Source organism: Cnephaeus nilssonii, assembly GCF_951640355.1.
Source record: "Cnephaeus nilssonii genome assembly, chromosome: 5".
Classification (NCBI taxonomy): Eukaryota; Metazoa; Chordata; class Mammalia; order Chiroptera; family Vespertilionidae; genus Cnephaeus; species Cnephaeus nilssonii.
In genome coordinates, this window is record NC_137076.1 from 82011933 (window position 1) to 82030288 (window position 18356).

General features: G+C 37.2%; 1 protein-coding gene across 1 annotated transcript in view; it reads left to right on the top strand.

The window, feature by feature from the left end:
* NDFIP1 (Nedd4 family interacting protein 1) overlaps positions 1–18356 on the top strand; it is a 42349-nt gene that overhangs the window by 2081 nt on the left and 21912 nt on the right. The window contains exon 2 of the mRNA XM_079770133.1: positions 17954–18044. Coding sequence (XP_079626259.1) covers positions 17954–18044 — 91 coding nt within the window. The remainder of the gene's footprint in view (positions 1–17953; positions 18045–18356) is intronic.

Below are 18356 nucleotides of genomic sequence, written 5' to 3' on the forward strand. Positions count from 1 at the left end.
TATTGATTTACTATGAGCATTTACTATGCTCCAATCACTGCACTAACTGCTTTACATCCATTTTTTCACTTAATCCTCATAAAACCCCTATGAGGCAGGGCTTGGTAATGTATCAGCGGTTGCCAGCCAGTGGTCCTCGGACCACTGGTGGTCCGTGAGGTTCAAAAGGTTGGCGACCGCTGATATAGATGACAGTGAAGACTCCAAGAGGCTCAGTAACTTGCTCAAGGTCACAGCTTCTAAGTAGTGATTATAAGGATAAACACATACTCACCTACTTTAAAACACAGGCTTCTGGTCCAAATATAGTCATATGCACCCATACATACGTACATATACAGGCACAACTTTGTACACACAAGTGCAATTTTACTGATTATACTTTACACACACTGTACACATGTACACGTTTTATGCCCATATGTGCATGTATGTATCATGTTCACAGACACGTGCATTTGCAAATTTTCATGTATATTCATGTACATGTATACATTCACATGCATGCATGCAAAGGCATGCAATATAGCTATATAATAAGATGAGTTCACATTTTTATGTGTGTACAGCATGTAATTGTATGGCTGCACCATAATTTAACCAGTTGCTCATTGTTGATCACTGAGGATGTTTAAATTTTTCATTCACTTAAGTTTCTTTTACATGCATCTTCATCTTATTTCCTTGGTATAAGTTTCTAGATGTGGAAATGCTTGGTCAGAGAATATGCATATTTAAAAGATTTCTGAATTATAGAATGTTGGTGAATTATCCAGGCAACTTGATATGAGCATGATACTCTCTGGTTGCTACAAAAGGCCATTCTGACTTCTGTTTGATCTGTTTAATCAAATTGAGTTTGTCTTCTATTGAAGTAAATGTAATGAAAACCATATGATTATTTCATAAATGCAAACACAGTTTTGCCTTTAAAGGTCTTTTTATTGGTAGTGCAGTATATGCACAACTTAATTTAGCATCATGACAGACTATCCAGAAAGACGGCTCATAGCTTCCTAGCAGCTTTATCCCTCTCTGCCTTTTTTTTTTTTTTTTTGCATTTTAAAACTGAGAGTGTGTGTCCAAACATTCTGAAGCACTGTTTGAGAAAGGTCTCAGTAGGACCATTGTTGAGATACCTGTTAAGTATTGCATTTATTCCTGTTCATCCATCCCAAGCCCTCTTCGTTGTCACTGGAATAGATCTTTGCCTATATCATGAATTTTGCCAAATGTTTTCTGAAATATTTTGAGATATAAAATTTACAATTTTAACCATTTTTAAGGGTATAGTCTGTTTAGTGGCATTAAATACATTCACATTGTTGAGCAACCATAACCACCATCCATTTCCAGAACTTTTTCATCTTTTCCCAACTGAAACTCCATACACATTAAATAATAACTTCCCATTTCTTTCTCCAACCCTGACAGCCATCATTCTATTTTCTGTCTATGAATTTGATTACTCTTAAGTACCTCATATATAAGTATTTGTCTTTTTGTGACTGCTTATTTCATTTAGCATAATGTTCTCAAGGTTGATCCATATTGTCACCTATATCAGAATTTCCTTCTGTTTTAAGGCTGAATAATATTCTGTTGTATGTATATGTCATATTTTGTTTATCCATTCTTCTACAGATGGTCACTGGGGGGCTTTCACCTTTTGATCATTGTAAATAATGCTGCTGTGAATATGGGCATATAATGATCTCTTGAGTGCCTGCTTTAAAGTCTTTTGGATATATACTCAGAAGTGGAATTGCTGTTTCATATGGTAATGCTATTAATTTTTTGAGAGCCTGCCATACTGTTTTCCATAGCAGTGTACCACTTTATTCATTCATTCATTCATTCATTCATTCATTCATTCATTTAAATCCTCACCAGAGAGGATATTTTTTCAGTTGATTTCTAGAGAGTAGAAGGGAGGGAGGTAGGCAGCGAGGGAGGGAGAGAGAGGAAGAAAAACATCCATGTGAGAGATACATTGATTGATTGCCTCCTACACGCGTCCCCACCAGGGCAGGGGAAACTGCAACCTTGGCCCTTGACTGGGAATCCAACCTGTGACCCTTCGGTCTGAGGGATGACGCTCTAACCATGGAGCAACCAGCCAGGACGGCTGTGTGCCAAGCAAGTGTAGTACATCCTGTCGTTAAATTAACCTGACTTTCTGAATAGCACAATTTATGTTAAAAGTTCTAAATACTAGCTCTAAATACTGATAGAATTTAAGAATGTTTCTAGTGGAATATTTCCTTACTGATTAAAGAAGTTCCTTTAACATGCATATTTGTGTATATACCACCCCCCAACAATTTAGTACAATCTTTGACAGCTTTTCTTTTAAGTTCGTATATTGCAGTAATATTAGTAATCAGAGACTAGAATGTGATTTGGAGGTCTTTTGGAGGTAGGATGGTTTATGAATAGAATTACAGTACAAGGGTTTAAGAAGTGGATTCTGTTTAATTTCATTTTTATCAGAGCTTAACTGTGGTATTTAAAATTAAACATTTTTTGTTGTACAGTAGTACACAGATATATTCTTCATATATTAGAGTCGAACAGTTACTTTGTAAAGGAAAACCTTACCTCAAGTTTGGTGTGCATTCTTCAGGCTTTTTTCTTATTTTTTCTTTGCTTTAAAAATGTATTTAAAAATTTTTTAAAATAAGCTTTACTTTAAAAAAAAATATGTTTTTATTGATTTCAGAGAGGAAGGGAGAGGGAGAGAGAAAGACAGAAACATAAGTGATGTGGGAGAATCATTGATCGCCTGCCTGATGCATGGCCCCTACTGGGGATTGAGCCCACAACCCAGGCATGTGCCCTTGACTGGAATTGAACCTGGGACCCTTTGGTCCGCAGACCGACACTATCCTCTGAGACACATCTGCCAGGGATAAGCTTTACTTTTTGTAACATTTTTAGAATTTCAGAAACATTGAGAAGATTATACAGTTTTCATATATCCCCAGACTCAGTTTCCCCTGTTAACATTTTACATTCATATGGTACATTTAAGACAATTAATGAACCAATATTGATGTATTATCCTACATAATAAAAGGCTAATATGCAAATTGTCCCCTCGATAGGGAGTTCCACTGGGGGCAGGGTGGGGCCGGCCAATCGCCTGTGTCCCCACTCCCCCACCAGCCCGCCCCATCCCAATCAGGGCGAGGGGGCAGGCCAGACCCCACCATGCATGAATTCGTGTACCAGGCCTCTAGTTATTAACTAAAGTCCATACTTTATTTAGATTTTTAGTTTATCTAACCTCCTTTTCCTGTTCAGGATCCCATACAGGTTACCATACTACATTTGATTATCATGTCTCTTTGGGCTCCTCTTGGCTGTGATAGTTTCTCAGAATTTTCTTGTTTTTGATGACAGTTTACAGGAATATTGGCAATGTATTTATTGAGTGTCCCTCAATTGGGATTTGTCTGATGCTTTTCTCATGATTAGACTGGGGTTATGGATTCTGAGGGAAGAAGACCATATAAGCAAAGTGCCATTTTCATCACATTATATCAAGAATGTATACTATCAACATGACTTACCACTGTTGATTCGACCTTGATCACTTGATGAAGTAGTGTTTTTCAGGTTTCTCTACTGTAAAATTAGTCTCCCTCCCCCCACCTTTTCATGCTGTACTCTTTGAAAGAAAGTCCAACCCACTATGCATAACCCACACTTAAGGATTGGGGAGTTATACTCTACCACCTCATTGAGTGCAGAGTATCCGTGTAAATTATTTGGAAATTTTCTGCATGGGACATTTGTCTCCTCCATTCATCTATTCAGTGATATCAGTATGGACTCATTAATTCTTTGGGTTACAATCCAATACTACTTTATTCTCTTGCTCAAACTGTTCCAGCTTTGGCCATTGGGAACTCTTTCAGTTGGCACCTGTATCTCTTTGACAAAGCTCCATCATTGTTGTTGTTTTAAAGCACTTCCTTACTTTTTGGCACGAGGCTCATCATGTATATTTTCTGTGCCTCCTAGAATCAGCCATTTCTCAAGGAGCCCTGGTTGCATTTATTAGAAATCAAGGTCTGAGCTCACTGCTACTAGGGTATCATTGCTTGTAGGCCTTCTAAGCTGACAGAGTAAAGAAATATATGTGTGTATATGTATCTCTAAAATTTTTCTATATGTAACCATCTATATTAAACTAACCAACTCTAATCTGTTACTACATAGATCTCTCCAGTCCCTTCCCCTCACTTACCTGTAAACTCCGAGTCCAACAGTGAGAAATCTGGCTCCCACAATCCACTATCCATTTACCTAATTCTTTAATTCTAATATACATGTGTAGCAGTGTCAGAATTGTTAACCCCATACCCCTATGGGAAATAGTTTTATCAGCCAGAGGATAGGGTATAATAGGTACAGATTCTTTTGCCTTTAGTCATACAGACTACTCATTTCCAAAGTGATTTAGGTACTTACTTTCCCCCACATTCTTCAGTGGGGTTGTTTCATACATTTATAATGCAGTTTAATTTTGTCACATTGTGCACACCATACTGGAAACCACCACCAACTTAAATGGTGTTTTAAAAAAATTTTGCATACATTCAAGTTCACTCTTTGTGCTGTAAAGTTCTGTAGGTTTTGACCAATGCATAGCATCATTTTTTCCTTGCATTTTAAACAATAGTTTTTAAGAAAAATGATTGGAGTGAGCCCTTTTTTATTTTCCAAAATTTCCTATTAAAAATTCTTTTTTAAAAACTTGAATGGAAGTAATTTCAAACTTACAGAAAATTTCAAGAATAATATAAAATAACACCCATATCTATTGCCCATATTTATCTTAAACATTAAGGTTTGCTTAGCAATGGATACAATCCTATAAAAACTGAATGAGTTACAAGTAAAATCTAAGTACTTTTACTCACCATAATCCTTTTTCTATAGGATTCAGTGGTTATTTTGCTATTTACTTTGTTATTCAATTATTTTTAATTTACTTTGTCCTCATTAAATTTAGATGAAATTCTGTAGACTGGGGAATCAGGTATATCGTTTCCTTAGTATTCTCAAGCTTTCATTTTAGGAGCTTTATGTTATAGCATCCAAACTTTTCATATAGCTTTGTACTAATAAGCAGTTTTGAAGCTTGTAATGTAGACTTCAGTATCTGGAAGGTTCACCTTGGGCCCTAAGTAGAGACTGATTCGGGAGAACATAAAAGGACTTTATTAAAACATTTAATCACTAATAGTCCAGCCTCCGTCATGAAGTAAGTAGTTGTGTGACTGTGGGCAAGAACTTTAACCTCCTTCTAGCTTTCATTTTCTTATGTAAAATGAGGTAGTTGGACTAGATAATTTTGACTATTTGCAGCTTTAAAGTGTGTGTGTGTGTGTGTGTGTGTAGAAGCTGGTGGCTTGGATCCAGAGAGACGCCACTCTATTGATGATTTAGGCAATTTCTTTTGTAATACATAATTATTTTTAAAAGCAGATAGGTGAATTTATGCCAAAAGAAAAAAGTTATGCATGATTTAAAGATATAGAAAATATCTCCTTAATAGTACATTTTAAAAGAATGAGTCACTGATAAAAATACAGAATATTGTTTTGTAATTTTGCAGTAGTAAAAACATTCTGTTTGTCTTACCCTTCTGGTCAGCTTCGAACAAACATTGTATATCATGGCAAGAAATTAATAATGCTTTTATATATCAGAAAAATTAATAACTTTTAAAATGTTCAAATAAATTATTTTTAGAGCAATTTTAGGTTTACAATAAAGTCAATCTTTTAAAAGCAAGGAAATATTAATTTTAAAAGTTTTAACTTTTAAAAAAAGAAGCTGGCTCTTTGATTTCTAGTATTATTCGTTGCTTTTAGTAGGTGCATTTTCAGAAGTTTTGAAAACCTGCTCATATTACTATAGAAACAGCCTAAAGTATGATAGAGTTATCTGCAGCCTCGGAGATCTTATACATGGTTGAAGAAGGTTGATAGGAGATTGTTTTCAACACTTGTCCTTGTGTTGCTGAATTGCATTTTCAGATACAGTATTTTAAAGTGTGCTTACAGTCAGTTCTCAGTCATGCATGTTTAGGAGCAGCATTAGGTTGCTTAAATTATTATTTAGCTATCCCTAGTTAATGCTTTAGTTATTTCTGAGAAATGAACTCTTTTTCTCTTAAAAAATATGGACTGACTTTCAAATGCAGTGATAGTACCAAAAAATAGTTAATGATGAAGGAAAATTCCACCATGTAGTGAGTAAAAAGGTTATAAGATTATTTTTATTCTACCCCAAAGGCTAGAAGGATATCTGAAAGATGGGATCATGGTGATTTTTATTTTCTTCTCTATATGTTTATCAGGTTTTCTCCTTGTGAATGTACACATTTTGTAACAAGAAGAAAAAAGTATTTTTAAAAATCCCTCTGTTCTTTTTTCATGATTGTAAAAATGTTATTTTTGTGCTTGTCTTAGAATATGTTTAGAGTACAATGTATATTCCTCCCACAATTTGTATCTTGGTTTTCAAAATGTCAGGCTACCATTCACCAAAGATTTTTCATTTGTAACTTAAGTGGCATTTATTAAGTGCCAAGTTACATGTTTAAATGTTATTATGGAGTGCACAAGGATGCTCCACAGGCGTTCCTGGTTATAAGTTTACTAAGTACCCATGGATTGCTGCTTTGTTTGTTGTCTTTCTGCCTTTTCCTCCCTTCCTTTTTTCTTTTTTTTTCTCTCTCCCCTTTGTTTTCTTCTTTCCCTTACTTAATAGTACCCTGCACAATTTTATGCACATACTAGAGGCCTGGTGCACGAAATTCGTGCATGGGGGTAGGGGAGCCTCAGCCCGGCCTCCTGAACCCTCTCCAATCCGGGACCCCTCAGACATCCCTCTCGCAATCTGGGACTACTGGCTTCTAACTGCTCACCTGCCTGCCTGCCTGCCTGCCTGCCTGCCTGCCTGATGTCCCTAACTGCTCCCCTGCCTGATTGCCCCTAACCGCCTCTGCCTGCTGTCCTGATTGCCCCGTAACTGCTCCCCTGCTGGCCTGATCACTCCCTAACTGCTCCCCTGCTGGTCTGATCGCCCCTAACCACCTCTGATTTGGTCCCCGCCACTGTGGCTTTATCCAGAAGGACGTCCGGAAGACGTCTGGTCTAATTCCCATATTACCCTTTTTTAGTATAGATTAAGTATTCACTAAATTCCTGTTGAGTGACTCTAATCAGTGAGACTATATTATGGTATTATATAATATTAATTATAGTAATTCAGAGAATGGGATAGTTGATAATTTAGAGAATGGGATAGTAGATAAAAGATATCATTTTGAGATAGAAGAAGTCACTTGGTTCCAGAAACTTCTGGGAAGCTTATGAGATGAAACTTGAGCCTGACCTTGAAGGATGGGTAAGATGGACATGAGGGAGACAAGAACTTTTGGGGGAAATGGTGGGTTTTCTTGATCTGTTTGCCATGGGCAACTTGTTCAGTTCCTAGAATGCATCATCCTCTCTGGCCTGGAGACTCTCTGCACTCTGTTTCCTCTACCTGGAATGCCCCCTCTCCCCTAGACCCCCTCTTAATTTTGGTAGTCCGTCCTAAGGGGAGTTTGAGTATCTTCCCCTTCCCTTAATTAGGTTAGTTTCCCCTGAGCAAGGCATTCCCCTTTTGTGACACATTTTGTAATCACATTTTTATCTTTTCTTTTTACTTTCTATTTTGTTTTTATATCAAAGGTGTACACACATAAAGGTTAGAATCAAGTAGATCTTTTAGGCTATTAACAACAACAGCGGTCTTCTGCTTACCCCACCTTCTCCTTAGTTCTTTTAGCTGTTTCTTTTGCTGTTTTGCGATTATCCTTGTAGTTAAATAACATTTACAATATACATCTTAATTTTTCTGTTTTCAGCATTTTAAGATAAATGTTTTTATTGATTTAAGAGGGGGAGTGGAGAGAAAGGGAGAGAGAAACATCAGTTGGCTTCCTCCTGCATGCCCCCTACTGGGGATGGAGCCCACAACCTGGGTATGTGCCCTGACTGGGAATTGAACCGGTGACCTCTTGGTGCATGGGATGACACTCAACCAGCTGAACCACACTGGCCTGGAAAGTTTTCTGCCCTTTTATTTTTTTGGTGGAGAGGGGAGGAGGGGGGAGTTAATCCTTACCTGAGGATATTTTTTCATTGATCTTTTAGAGAGAGTGGAAGAGAGGGAAAGACAGAGAGAAACATTGATGTGAGAGAAACACATAGATGATTGCCTCCTGCACAGACCAGGGCCTGGGCTGGGGAGGAACCTGCAACCATGGTATGTGCCCTTGACGGAATAGAACCTGGGACCCTTTGGTCTGCAGGCCAATGCTCTATCCACTAAGCCAAACCGGCTAGGGCGGTTTTCTGTATTTTTAAAATTGACATCAGTATGGGATATAAGGATTTAGCTCTCTTTTACCACTCACACAACACTTCCTGTTTCTCCATTTTTCTAATACAGTTATATCTATATGTGGTTAGATTGATATTCAGCATTTTAATAGTTGAAAATATGTAGTATACTGTGGTTACTTTTCTTTGAACAGTACTTGATTTTCCCTAAAGTTATTTTTTTGTTTGCTTAAATTTCTATGTACATATCATAAATTTGCCAATAGTACTAATTCATCCTCAGGCTCTCACCTAATAATCTTAATAGTTTTTTGTTATGTTCAAACATATCAGATATTTTCTTGACTTCATTTAGGGAGTGTGGAGCTCTTCCCTGGTCCTCTGACCTGTTCTAGAAGGTTGCTCTTCAGTTGTCATCCTGGGGATTTCCTTTCCCAATCCTTTTAATTGAAGTGCCTTTCTTTGAGTCACATATTTCTCTCTTGATTTACTGCTTCATTTTCATGGAACATACCTCCAGTATCTTTCTGAGGAAGAATGCATGGGCGGTTAACTTATCTTCACACTTAACTTAGATTTCTGTGTTGGAAGCATTTTCCTCTAGAATTTTGAAGGCATTTGTTCAATTGCCTTCTAGGTTCCACTGTTGCTATTAAGAAGCCTGAAGCCAATTATGATGACTGATTCTTAGATGTGGCCTACTTTCTCAGCCCTGAGGAGCCTCCTTTTATCATCAGTGTTCTTAAATTTCACTCTGTTGTAGCTTGGTGCAGATCTATTTTCATCCATTGTGCCAGTTACTTAGTGGGGTTTTTTTGGTCTGGAAGCTTATGTCTGTCAGTTCTGAAAAAATGTTTAAAGTATGTATTTGATTTGATTTTTTTTTCCTTTTCTCTTTGCAATTTGGATTTCTTGTACAGATTCTTTACATTATAAAAATCTCATATATTTCACCTCTGTCTTTTTCTCTACTTTCTCTGAGCCTTTCTCAATTTTATATTCTCTTTAATACAATTTTAATTTCTGTTGTCATTTAATTTTTTTGCTATTTATTTTTTAATATGTTTTTATTGATTTTTAGAGAGAGAGGAAGGGAGAAAGATAGAAACATCGATGAGAGAGAAACATCATCAATTGGCTGCCTCCTGCACGCCCTCTACTGGGTATTGAGCCCACAATCCCAGGTACGTGCCTTAACTGAGCATCAAACCAGTGACCTCTTGGTTCATAGGTTGATGTTCAACCACTGAGCCACATTGGCTGGGTTGTTGTCATTTTTAAAAAATGTCAGTAGTTCCTTTACTTGATATTTTATGTTTTACCAAGATATTTTTCTAGTATCTTTGAGATGAGACATTGTGGGCCCATTAATTTTATGACTATATTTCTAATACATATTAGCTCGATTGTGTAAGTATTAAAATAATTCTGGTATTTGCCAATTGAATATATATAAATATATATATATATAAATCTGTATCTATATCTGCAACCCTACTTAAGTCTAGAGTGAATCTCTGTAGTTATGTCTAATCCAAAAATCCCTCCAATTGTCTCTTTGATTTTATTGAATTTATTGACGTGACATTGGTTAACAAAATTATATAGGTTATAGGTGTACAGTTCTGTAATACATCATCTGTTTATTGTATTGTGTGTTCATCATCCCAATCTGTTGAATTTTTAAAACTCTCCTCTAATTGTTCCCCTTCTTCTTTTTTAAAATAGCACCCTTGTTATATGGTTCTATTTTTTTCTCTTGTTTTTCTGAGAGTATTGAATTTTTTTCTTCTCTTTTAAAAGTTTTCATCTTCAGCATAGTTGTTTCCTCTGCATTGCCTTTACTCTCTTTGCTTTGACCTTTTATGACCTTTTGTGTTAGAAGCTTGCTTTTGGTGCATGGTGATCTTTGCCTGCTTGGTTAAGAGTGCATGGTCTGTACAGCAGTTTGGAAGTTGCTCAGTATGCTTGATGGAGTTTCTCATTGAGGTCTGTACCTAGCGTGACCTGACTAGGCTTTTTCTTTGAGTGATAGTGTCTTCAGGTCTTTACTTCAGCTGGTCATTTCCCCAAAGAACAGGCCTGGTTGCTAGTATTCTGGGATTTGATTGGGGGAAGAAGGCTGGGAAATCTCAGCATTTAGTACATAAGTCTCTCAATCGCTTTTTTCTGATTTGCTACTCTTTCTCCTAAAACTCTGTGTCTCCAGCCCAGAAATCTCTGCTTTACATTGACCAGAGAATAAACCTCTAATCTTCTAATGGGGATTCCGGGAGCTGTGTGTGTTTAACTGTATCTCTAACCTTTCTTTCTGCTTTTAAGTCTCATTTTCACTCATATTTGCACCAGTACCTGGTGCTACCCATTCCTTTTTTCTTTTTAAAATTTATCTTTATTGTTGACAGTATTACAGATGTCCCCTTTTTTGCCACTATTGACCCCCTTCTTCCTGCACCCATGTCTCCCCTCTCCCACCCAGTCCTTCACCACACTATCGTCTATGTCCATGGGTTATGTATATATGCATATAAGTTCTTTGGCTAATCTCTCCCAACCCACCCCTGCCTTCCCTCTGAGATTCACCAGGCTGTTCCATACTTCTATGTCTCTAGATCTATTTTGTTCATCAGTTTATTTTATTCATTAGATTCTACATATGAGGCAGATCATATGATACTTGTTTTTCTCTGACTGGCCTGTTTCGCTTAGCATAATATTCTCCAGATCCCTCCATGCTGTCTCAAAGGGTAAGAGATCCTTCTTTTTTTTTTTTTTTTTTCAACTGAATAGTATTTCATGTGGTGCCACTGATTCTTGAGGGTATAGTGCAAGAGAGGTTGTTTTTTGCTTTCTGGTTTAGGATTCCGTTTCTTGGGTCTACTATGTGAGTTACTGCTTCTAGCTTTCAGGATTTTATTGCTGCTTCCTCCATTATTACTTAACTTTTGCCTTAAAATTAATAAAATTTTAACATTTACATTTGAGAATGGGATAAGAGGCAAATGTGTGTGTTTAATCTTTAACTGGAACATTATAATCGTAATTACTTCTTTTGATTGTCCTTTTTTTTTACTAAATTACAGACTTAGTGAGGTAAAAAACACTAGTCATGTTCACTGTTGTGTCCTCAGACTGCACACCCGTCATGGCCTGACGTGATCATTGAATGGTGTTAAGTTAGTGTATCAGTTAAACACTTGTATAATGGAAGTTCTGTGATGATGGGGTGGAGGGAACAATATGAAATGCCTGCTACATTTCCCTCTTGACTCTTCTTGCAGGAGAAGGGGACCTCATGATTAGGCCTAAATTAAGGCAGGCTCTTTTGAATAGAATACCTTGTCCCACCGTAATCTCTGCCCTAGCATGCTGGACATCAGGTAGTTGTGGTGGTGGCATCGGTGGCATTATCATCATCATCAGCAGCAGCAGCAGCAGCAAGCATAGCTTTGGAACTTCTCAGCCTGACGGAGAGCTCAGTAGCTCATGGGCTAGCAAAGCCAAGCAGGCTGCATGCATCCAGCACATGTCCCTGGGTTGTAGGCATGTCCTTGTCACTTTCAGTGTCTGTGTATTTGACTTCACTGTCTTTTTAGTATAGACTATTTCACTTTTTGGATATGCCACTTGATTGTTTTTAATAAATGTGAACTGGTAGTTAAGATTAGCTGCCATTTCTTCAACGTAATTTTCTGTTAGAGCTCCACATCGGGCTTTGTGAACATGATGTGCCACTCACTGTTAAGTGCTGGGTGAATGCAGCCATAAACCATGCAAAGGTCCCAGTCTACAAGAGTTCATAGTCTACATCTCAAATCCTCCGACAGCTCCTTTTTCCCCTTCCTGTATTGTTAGTGAAGTATGGTTCCCACCAGTAGTGCGTAAGTGTTCCCACTTTCTACGCACACTCAACAATGCTTGTTATTTTCCTTTTCAATTTTTTATGGCCATATTAGTGGATGTGAAGCGGTATCTCATGGATTTGATTTGCATTTCTCTGATGTCTAATGATAATTGAGGATCTTGTGTATATTGGCCACTTATATATCTTCTATTAAATTTTGTATCCTTTTAAAAATTAGATTGTCTTTCCATTATTGAGATTCTCTTTGTCAGAATTATTTACCTTATTTTAAATATTATCCCCTAATTAATAATATAGAACTGTTCTTGAATGTAAATAACTTGGTTAGAATAACACAATTTATAGTCAATGTACAATAAATAATCTACAGTCTGTATGTAATAGGAAATTTGCAGTCCTTACAAACTTTGTCTATTTCTTAACAACAGTAAAACAGCATACTCAGTTGTTTATGCACTAGCAGAGCCAGGGCTAAAGAAATGTGCTTATTTACTTTCTGGTAATTATACTGTCTCATTTGGTAGGATTTAAAAGAGTATACAGAAGTAGTGGGTTGGAATGAGAGGTTTAAAAATTGCATTTTAAGGTAAAAGTTTTATAAATTAACTCTAAAATTAGAAGTGGTAAGTAACATTTAAAGCTAGAGTTTAGGCATTGGTCCAAGATTTTCTGAAATTTACTGATAATCACTTAAAGAAGGGATTTAAAACTTAAAGAGAATTTTGTACACTTGAAACCTATATGGTTTTATTAACCAATGTAACCTTAATAAATTAAATTAAAAATACAACTTTAAAAAAATCTTAGAATTTTCTTGCTGTTTAAATAAGACTCAACCAAGAAAAAAGTGAGTGGTATACAATACTTGTACTTCATGGAATTTTTGGATAGTTCAGCATTATTTTCCGCGTGGTTTTTGTGTTCATGTGAATTATGTGGTATATTTTGATACTTTTTCTTGTGTGTAAGGATTTATGTGTAAGTCTTTTTTGTTTTTCTCTTTGTTGTTTAGTAGGGTTTTTGTTTGTTTGTTTGTTTGTTTGGTCATCCCATTCTTTTTGAATAGAGAAAATCCAATTTAAAGACCTTTAAATGCCTTTAGGTACTGCCATTGGTACAATTGTAAATTTTGCTCCTTATTTAGGCCTAATCCTAGCCCTGGCTCTGCTATTGCCTAAAAATAGCTCATTTCTAGATTGAAGATTATCTTTAGAACTACTTAGGGGAGGGTAGTGAGGAAGTCTTCTTGCTGGGATGGAAAGTCAAATAAAAATTTAAATCTGTAGGATGTGAGACTTTAAACTTGTTAAATTCAAGTTTGCTTCTATTAGTAACTGGAGCTGTGAATGATTTCTGTACAGGGGATTCTTTAGACTGTTGTGTAGCTAAAACATATATTTATTTCTAATAGCAACAGTATAGGTAGGATACAGAGGAATGTAGTAAGGAGGAAAACATCCATTATTTTAGATGTGCTATATATATTTCATAGGCAAAATCTAAAGAGCAAAATATTATTACCACCTATTTGTAGGTAAATATTAAACAATAAATCGAGGTTGATCAAGGCCAAGAGACAATAACAGATTGTGATAAAGCTAAGGTGGGAACATGGATAAGTTTTAGGGTTCTGGGGAGCCATGACAGAGTCTGCTCAGAGTAAAGAGAGGGGCATCAGGAAGGTGGGAGTGAGGCACAGTCCAGGGTGTGGCAAAGAGAAAGCCCATCGGAACTGTACCATCATTGGATTATTCCTATCTCAGCAATGGAGATATAGGTAATTATAGGTAGTTTTGTATAAGCTTAGTACTTTATATGGCATGTACGTAATTGTATAATTCTTTTTTGGGGAAAAAGCCATTTTTACTTATTTAGAGATCGATAAAATTGATCAAACTTGTTTAAAAAAAAAAAACATGACATAAAAGAATCCAGCCCTCAACATGTATTTATTATCTGTCACAGTTAATAAGGATCTCCCCCACCCAGTAGCACAGAGCAGGAAGAGAGCAGAAGGTCCCACCACTTTTCAAAGCCTCTCGCAGTATCTCCTACAAACCAGGATTCTGTGACAGTAGGTTGTACTCAGGCTCCCACTGACCCAGTTGATAGAAGAGACGGGGTATCTTTCCAGCACCAGCCCCACGGTGACAATGACGCTTATTTTCTGAGAGAGGCTCAGGGAGAACCTGAAGATCCCTGAGCCCCAGGGCTGTGGCAGGGAGGACTACACAGGAAGGGTTCTCAGGGACAGAAAAGGGGAACCTCAAAAATACATTTGGAACCAAATAACCAATTTTATAGCCTTAGAGGTAAGTCCCACTCCAGTTCTAGTGCACATATGCCCCCCGCCCCCCGCCCCATGTTAGTGTGCCTGACTTGTTTAGCTGGGAGAGTAATAAATTCATGGCTGTAGATGCCCCCAAAGTCTGAAAAGATGTATACTTAGGGATTCAGTTGTTTAGCAAGTTATTATTCCCCCAGATGGTGGTGACCAAATACTTGTTGAAGATGATTGTCTCTTCCTCCCACACTGTAGTATTTTATTTTAAACACATTTCTTGACAGAGCCTAAATGTATCACCAGCATTATAGAAAACATGTTGGTGCAGTTAAGTCCTGGATCTTTCCAATATGGGGAGCCTCTGTAGTCAGAGTGGGTGTTTTTTGTTGTTTTCAGTTGAAAATAATATTAGTATATGATTCTAAAGTGGTGATTTTTAATGGAGCAAAAACCGTCACCTATAAATGTTTCTTTTTTGCTCACCAAAGAGAAAATGGGGGTTTCTGTGACGGTTGGAATTTCTTTGCTCTGTTATCTGTTAGTCTGGTGTGGGATGATCAAATTTCTCATTTCCAGGTTGCTAGGAAACAGGCAACCTATCTTATAGATACTGCCATATTAGACCTCTTTATTCTTTGGACCTCTGTAATTTCTTAGAATTGCCATGCTTCCTTTCTAAAACCTAAATTATGCAGAGGCAACATGATTATGTGACCAAGCTCAGGAAGTATAAAACAAATCAAAGATATCAAGCTATGTTTAAAGAACATTACTAGATTTAAAAAACATTACTAGCTACAGTATATTAAGGCCATATTCTTGAAAAGTCCATATTTGCCTCTGTTTTTGCAGCAGATTCTTGCTTTAAAAAAATATATATATTTTTATTGATTTCAAAGAGGAAGGGAAAGGGAGAGAGAGATAGAAACATCAGTGATAAGAGGAAACCACCGATGGGCTGCCTCCTGCATGGGGGGAATCAAGCCCACAACCCCAGCCTGTGCTCGTGACTGGAATCGAATCCGGGACCCTTCAGTTTACAGGCAGACGCTCTGTCCACTGAGCCAAACGGGGTAGGGCCAGACTCTTGCTTCTTTTGCAACATTCCTAGGACACAAAATGTTGTTAGGAGTTGGCTGAGAATACCCTGTGTAGATAATGTTAAAAGTATTTCAGGTGAGTCCTGCCTGTGGCTCTGTGATCATGATCAGAGTCCTGGGTTGCAGGCTTAATCCCTAGTTAGGGGAGTGCAGGAGGCAGCCGATCAGTGATTCTCTCTCATCATTGATGTTTCTATCTCTTTCTTCCTCTCCCTTCCTCTCTGGGGGGGGGGGGGGCGAGAGGGGGGAGGCGGGTAGAAAAGTATAACAAGTGAACCATGGCCCCAGGAACTCTATTTAAAGAATTTACTGATTTGGTGTCCTAGGAATATTGGCATTACTATAGCTATTTTGCCCATATGTCTTCCTTTATGCGTCATAGCGACCGGTCATTCTGCCGATTGGTCAATTTGCATATTACCCTTTTATTATATAGGATTATTTTTGTCACTTAGAAAATTACACAAATGACAAAAGGAAAATTTATCTTAGGTTACAATGTAATTACTTTGGGAATGCTTTAAGTTTAACATTAGATTACAGGGGTTTAAAAAATGTGATCAGATGGTAGATGTTGATGGAAATTTGATACAGGAATTCATTTGAAATTGAATGCTTTGTAGAATTAGAAAAGTTTTGTTGTCTTCTGATTTTGAATAGTATAGGGATTAGAGACTGAGATGGTGAAAATGTAATGAATTAAGGAGCTCTACTTCATGTTATGACAGGTCAGACTCTCTGTTTTTCTCTCTCAAGTCAAGATAGAGTTCTTTGTAGCAGTTGGTTTAGAAGCTGTGTATTTTATGAGTGGCTTAGTTGGCAGTATGTATTATGATGATATGCAGCCCGGATGCAGAACCCCCAGTGAGTACTCAGTTATTACTTTACAGATTGATTCCCATTCTCAGCCAGTTTATCTTTTAAATGAGCTGTAGTCTATTGTCACACTGGAAAAATTAAAACAAATGTCTTTGTTCAATGAAGATGAATTGGATAAACTATCCATATGGCAATGGCAGGAATTCACACTTTCAGTATAAGTTAAAGTAACTGCAGTTGTAGATTTGACTAGTGAGGAAGTTGGTTAGATGAATTGACAGAGGTTATATGTATAATTAGGTAGAATTTTATATTTTAATTTAAGATCTAATTTCCATGCCAAACTGAATATAATGGTAAACCTTGGTTTGTGTGATTTGTCTTTGCCTTAACAGATTATTTTTATACTAGTGGCTCGGTGCACGACATTTGTGCACTCGGAGTGGGGGGGGGTCTCTCAGCCAGGCCTGTGCCCTTTTGCAGTCCGGGAGCCCTTGTGGGGGGGGGGGGGTGGTGGTGTCCAGCTGATGGCTTAATTGGTCAGTCAGACAACCTTAGCACTGCAGTGGAGGCGGGAGAAACTCCTGCCATCTCCGCTGCACTTGCTAGCCATCAGCCCAGCTTCTGGCTGAGCAGAGCTCCCCCTGTGGGAGTGCACTGACCACCAAGGGGAAGCTCCTGAGTTGAGCATCTGCCCCCTGGTGATCATATGCGTCATAGTGACTGGTCGTTCTGCCGATTGGTCATTTTGCATATTACCCTTTTATTATATAGGATTATTTTTGTCACTTAGAAAATTATACAAGTGACAAATGTTCATTACAAAAAGTTAGATGTATGTATAAAAAATATTCCTGTGATCACATCACTTGGAGATAAACAGTGTAAGCTGTAGATGTCCTATCATTCTAGACCTCTTTTCCATTAACTATCTTTCAAAGCCAAATTGTATGATGTATACTATTTGGTAAATTTAGTTTTTTTTATATAATAGTATTTAGAGTGAATATCTGTTTGAGCCATCAAATTTTCTCCATTTTCATTTTTATAGCTGCTTAGTAGGCTTTTGTGAGATGAACTGTAATTTATTTAATAAGTTTCCCATGATTGGAATTTAGGTTGTTCCTAATTTTTGCTGCAATGACATTTACAGGGTTGGGCAGAAGTAGGTTTACAGTTGTTTGTATGGAAAATAAGACAATTAATAAATAATGATACAAGAATAAACTCTTGTGTTTTGCATACTCACAACTATAAACCTATTTTTGCCCTACCCCGTATATATACCTTTTTGCCTCTGATTATTTCCTTAGGATAAATTTCTGGGAGTGGAATACTTTGTAATGGATTTGCACATTTTAAGACTTTTGAAACAAATTGCCAACTAGCTTTCCAGAAAGGCTATTCCAGTTTTCAGGTTCTTCTCTATCTTACTGGTTTTATACTTGAATTAAAATGTGAAATTTTTATTTAGTTGCAGAATGTGGAAGAGCCTGTACAGCTGGAACAGGTTGCATGTGACGCTCCTCCTCCTTACAGCAGCATCTCTCCAGAGAGTGCAGTAGGTAGGTAATGGGCCAGATGACCACTGAGCTCTTGAAGTGCACTTAGCCATAGACTTGTCTAGTATGTGTTATTGGTGTTTACCTTTGCTTCAGCTTTCCTTAAATAGTCTTTGAAATTATATTTAGTTTGTAGCTTGAGGTGGAAAAATACTAATGTTACTGTTCTGAAAAACAGGTCAAACCCCATTTTATTTTGGAACTCAATTTCATTCCAACAGACTCTTAATATAAAAGAAGTAGAAATTTAGGAACCAGGTACATTACCTAATTTTTGTTCTTTTTGTAGTTTCCTTATTAGCTATTTTGCTCTTT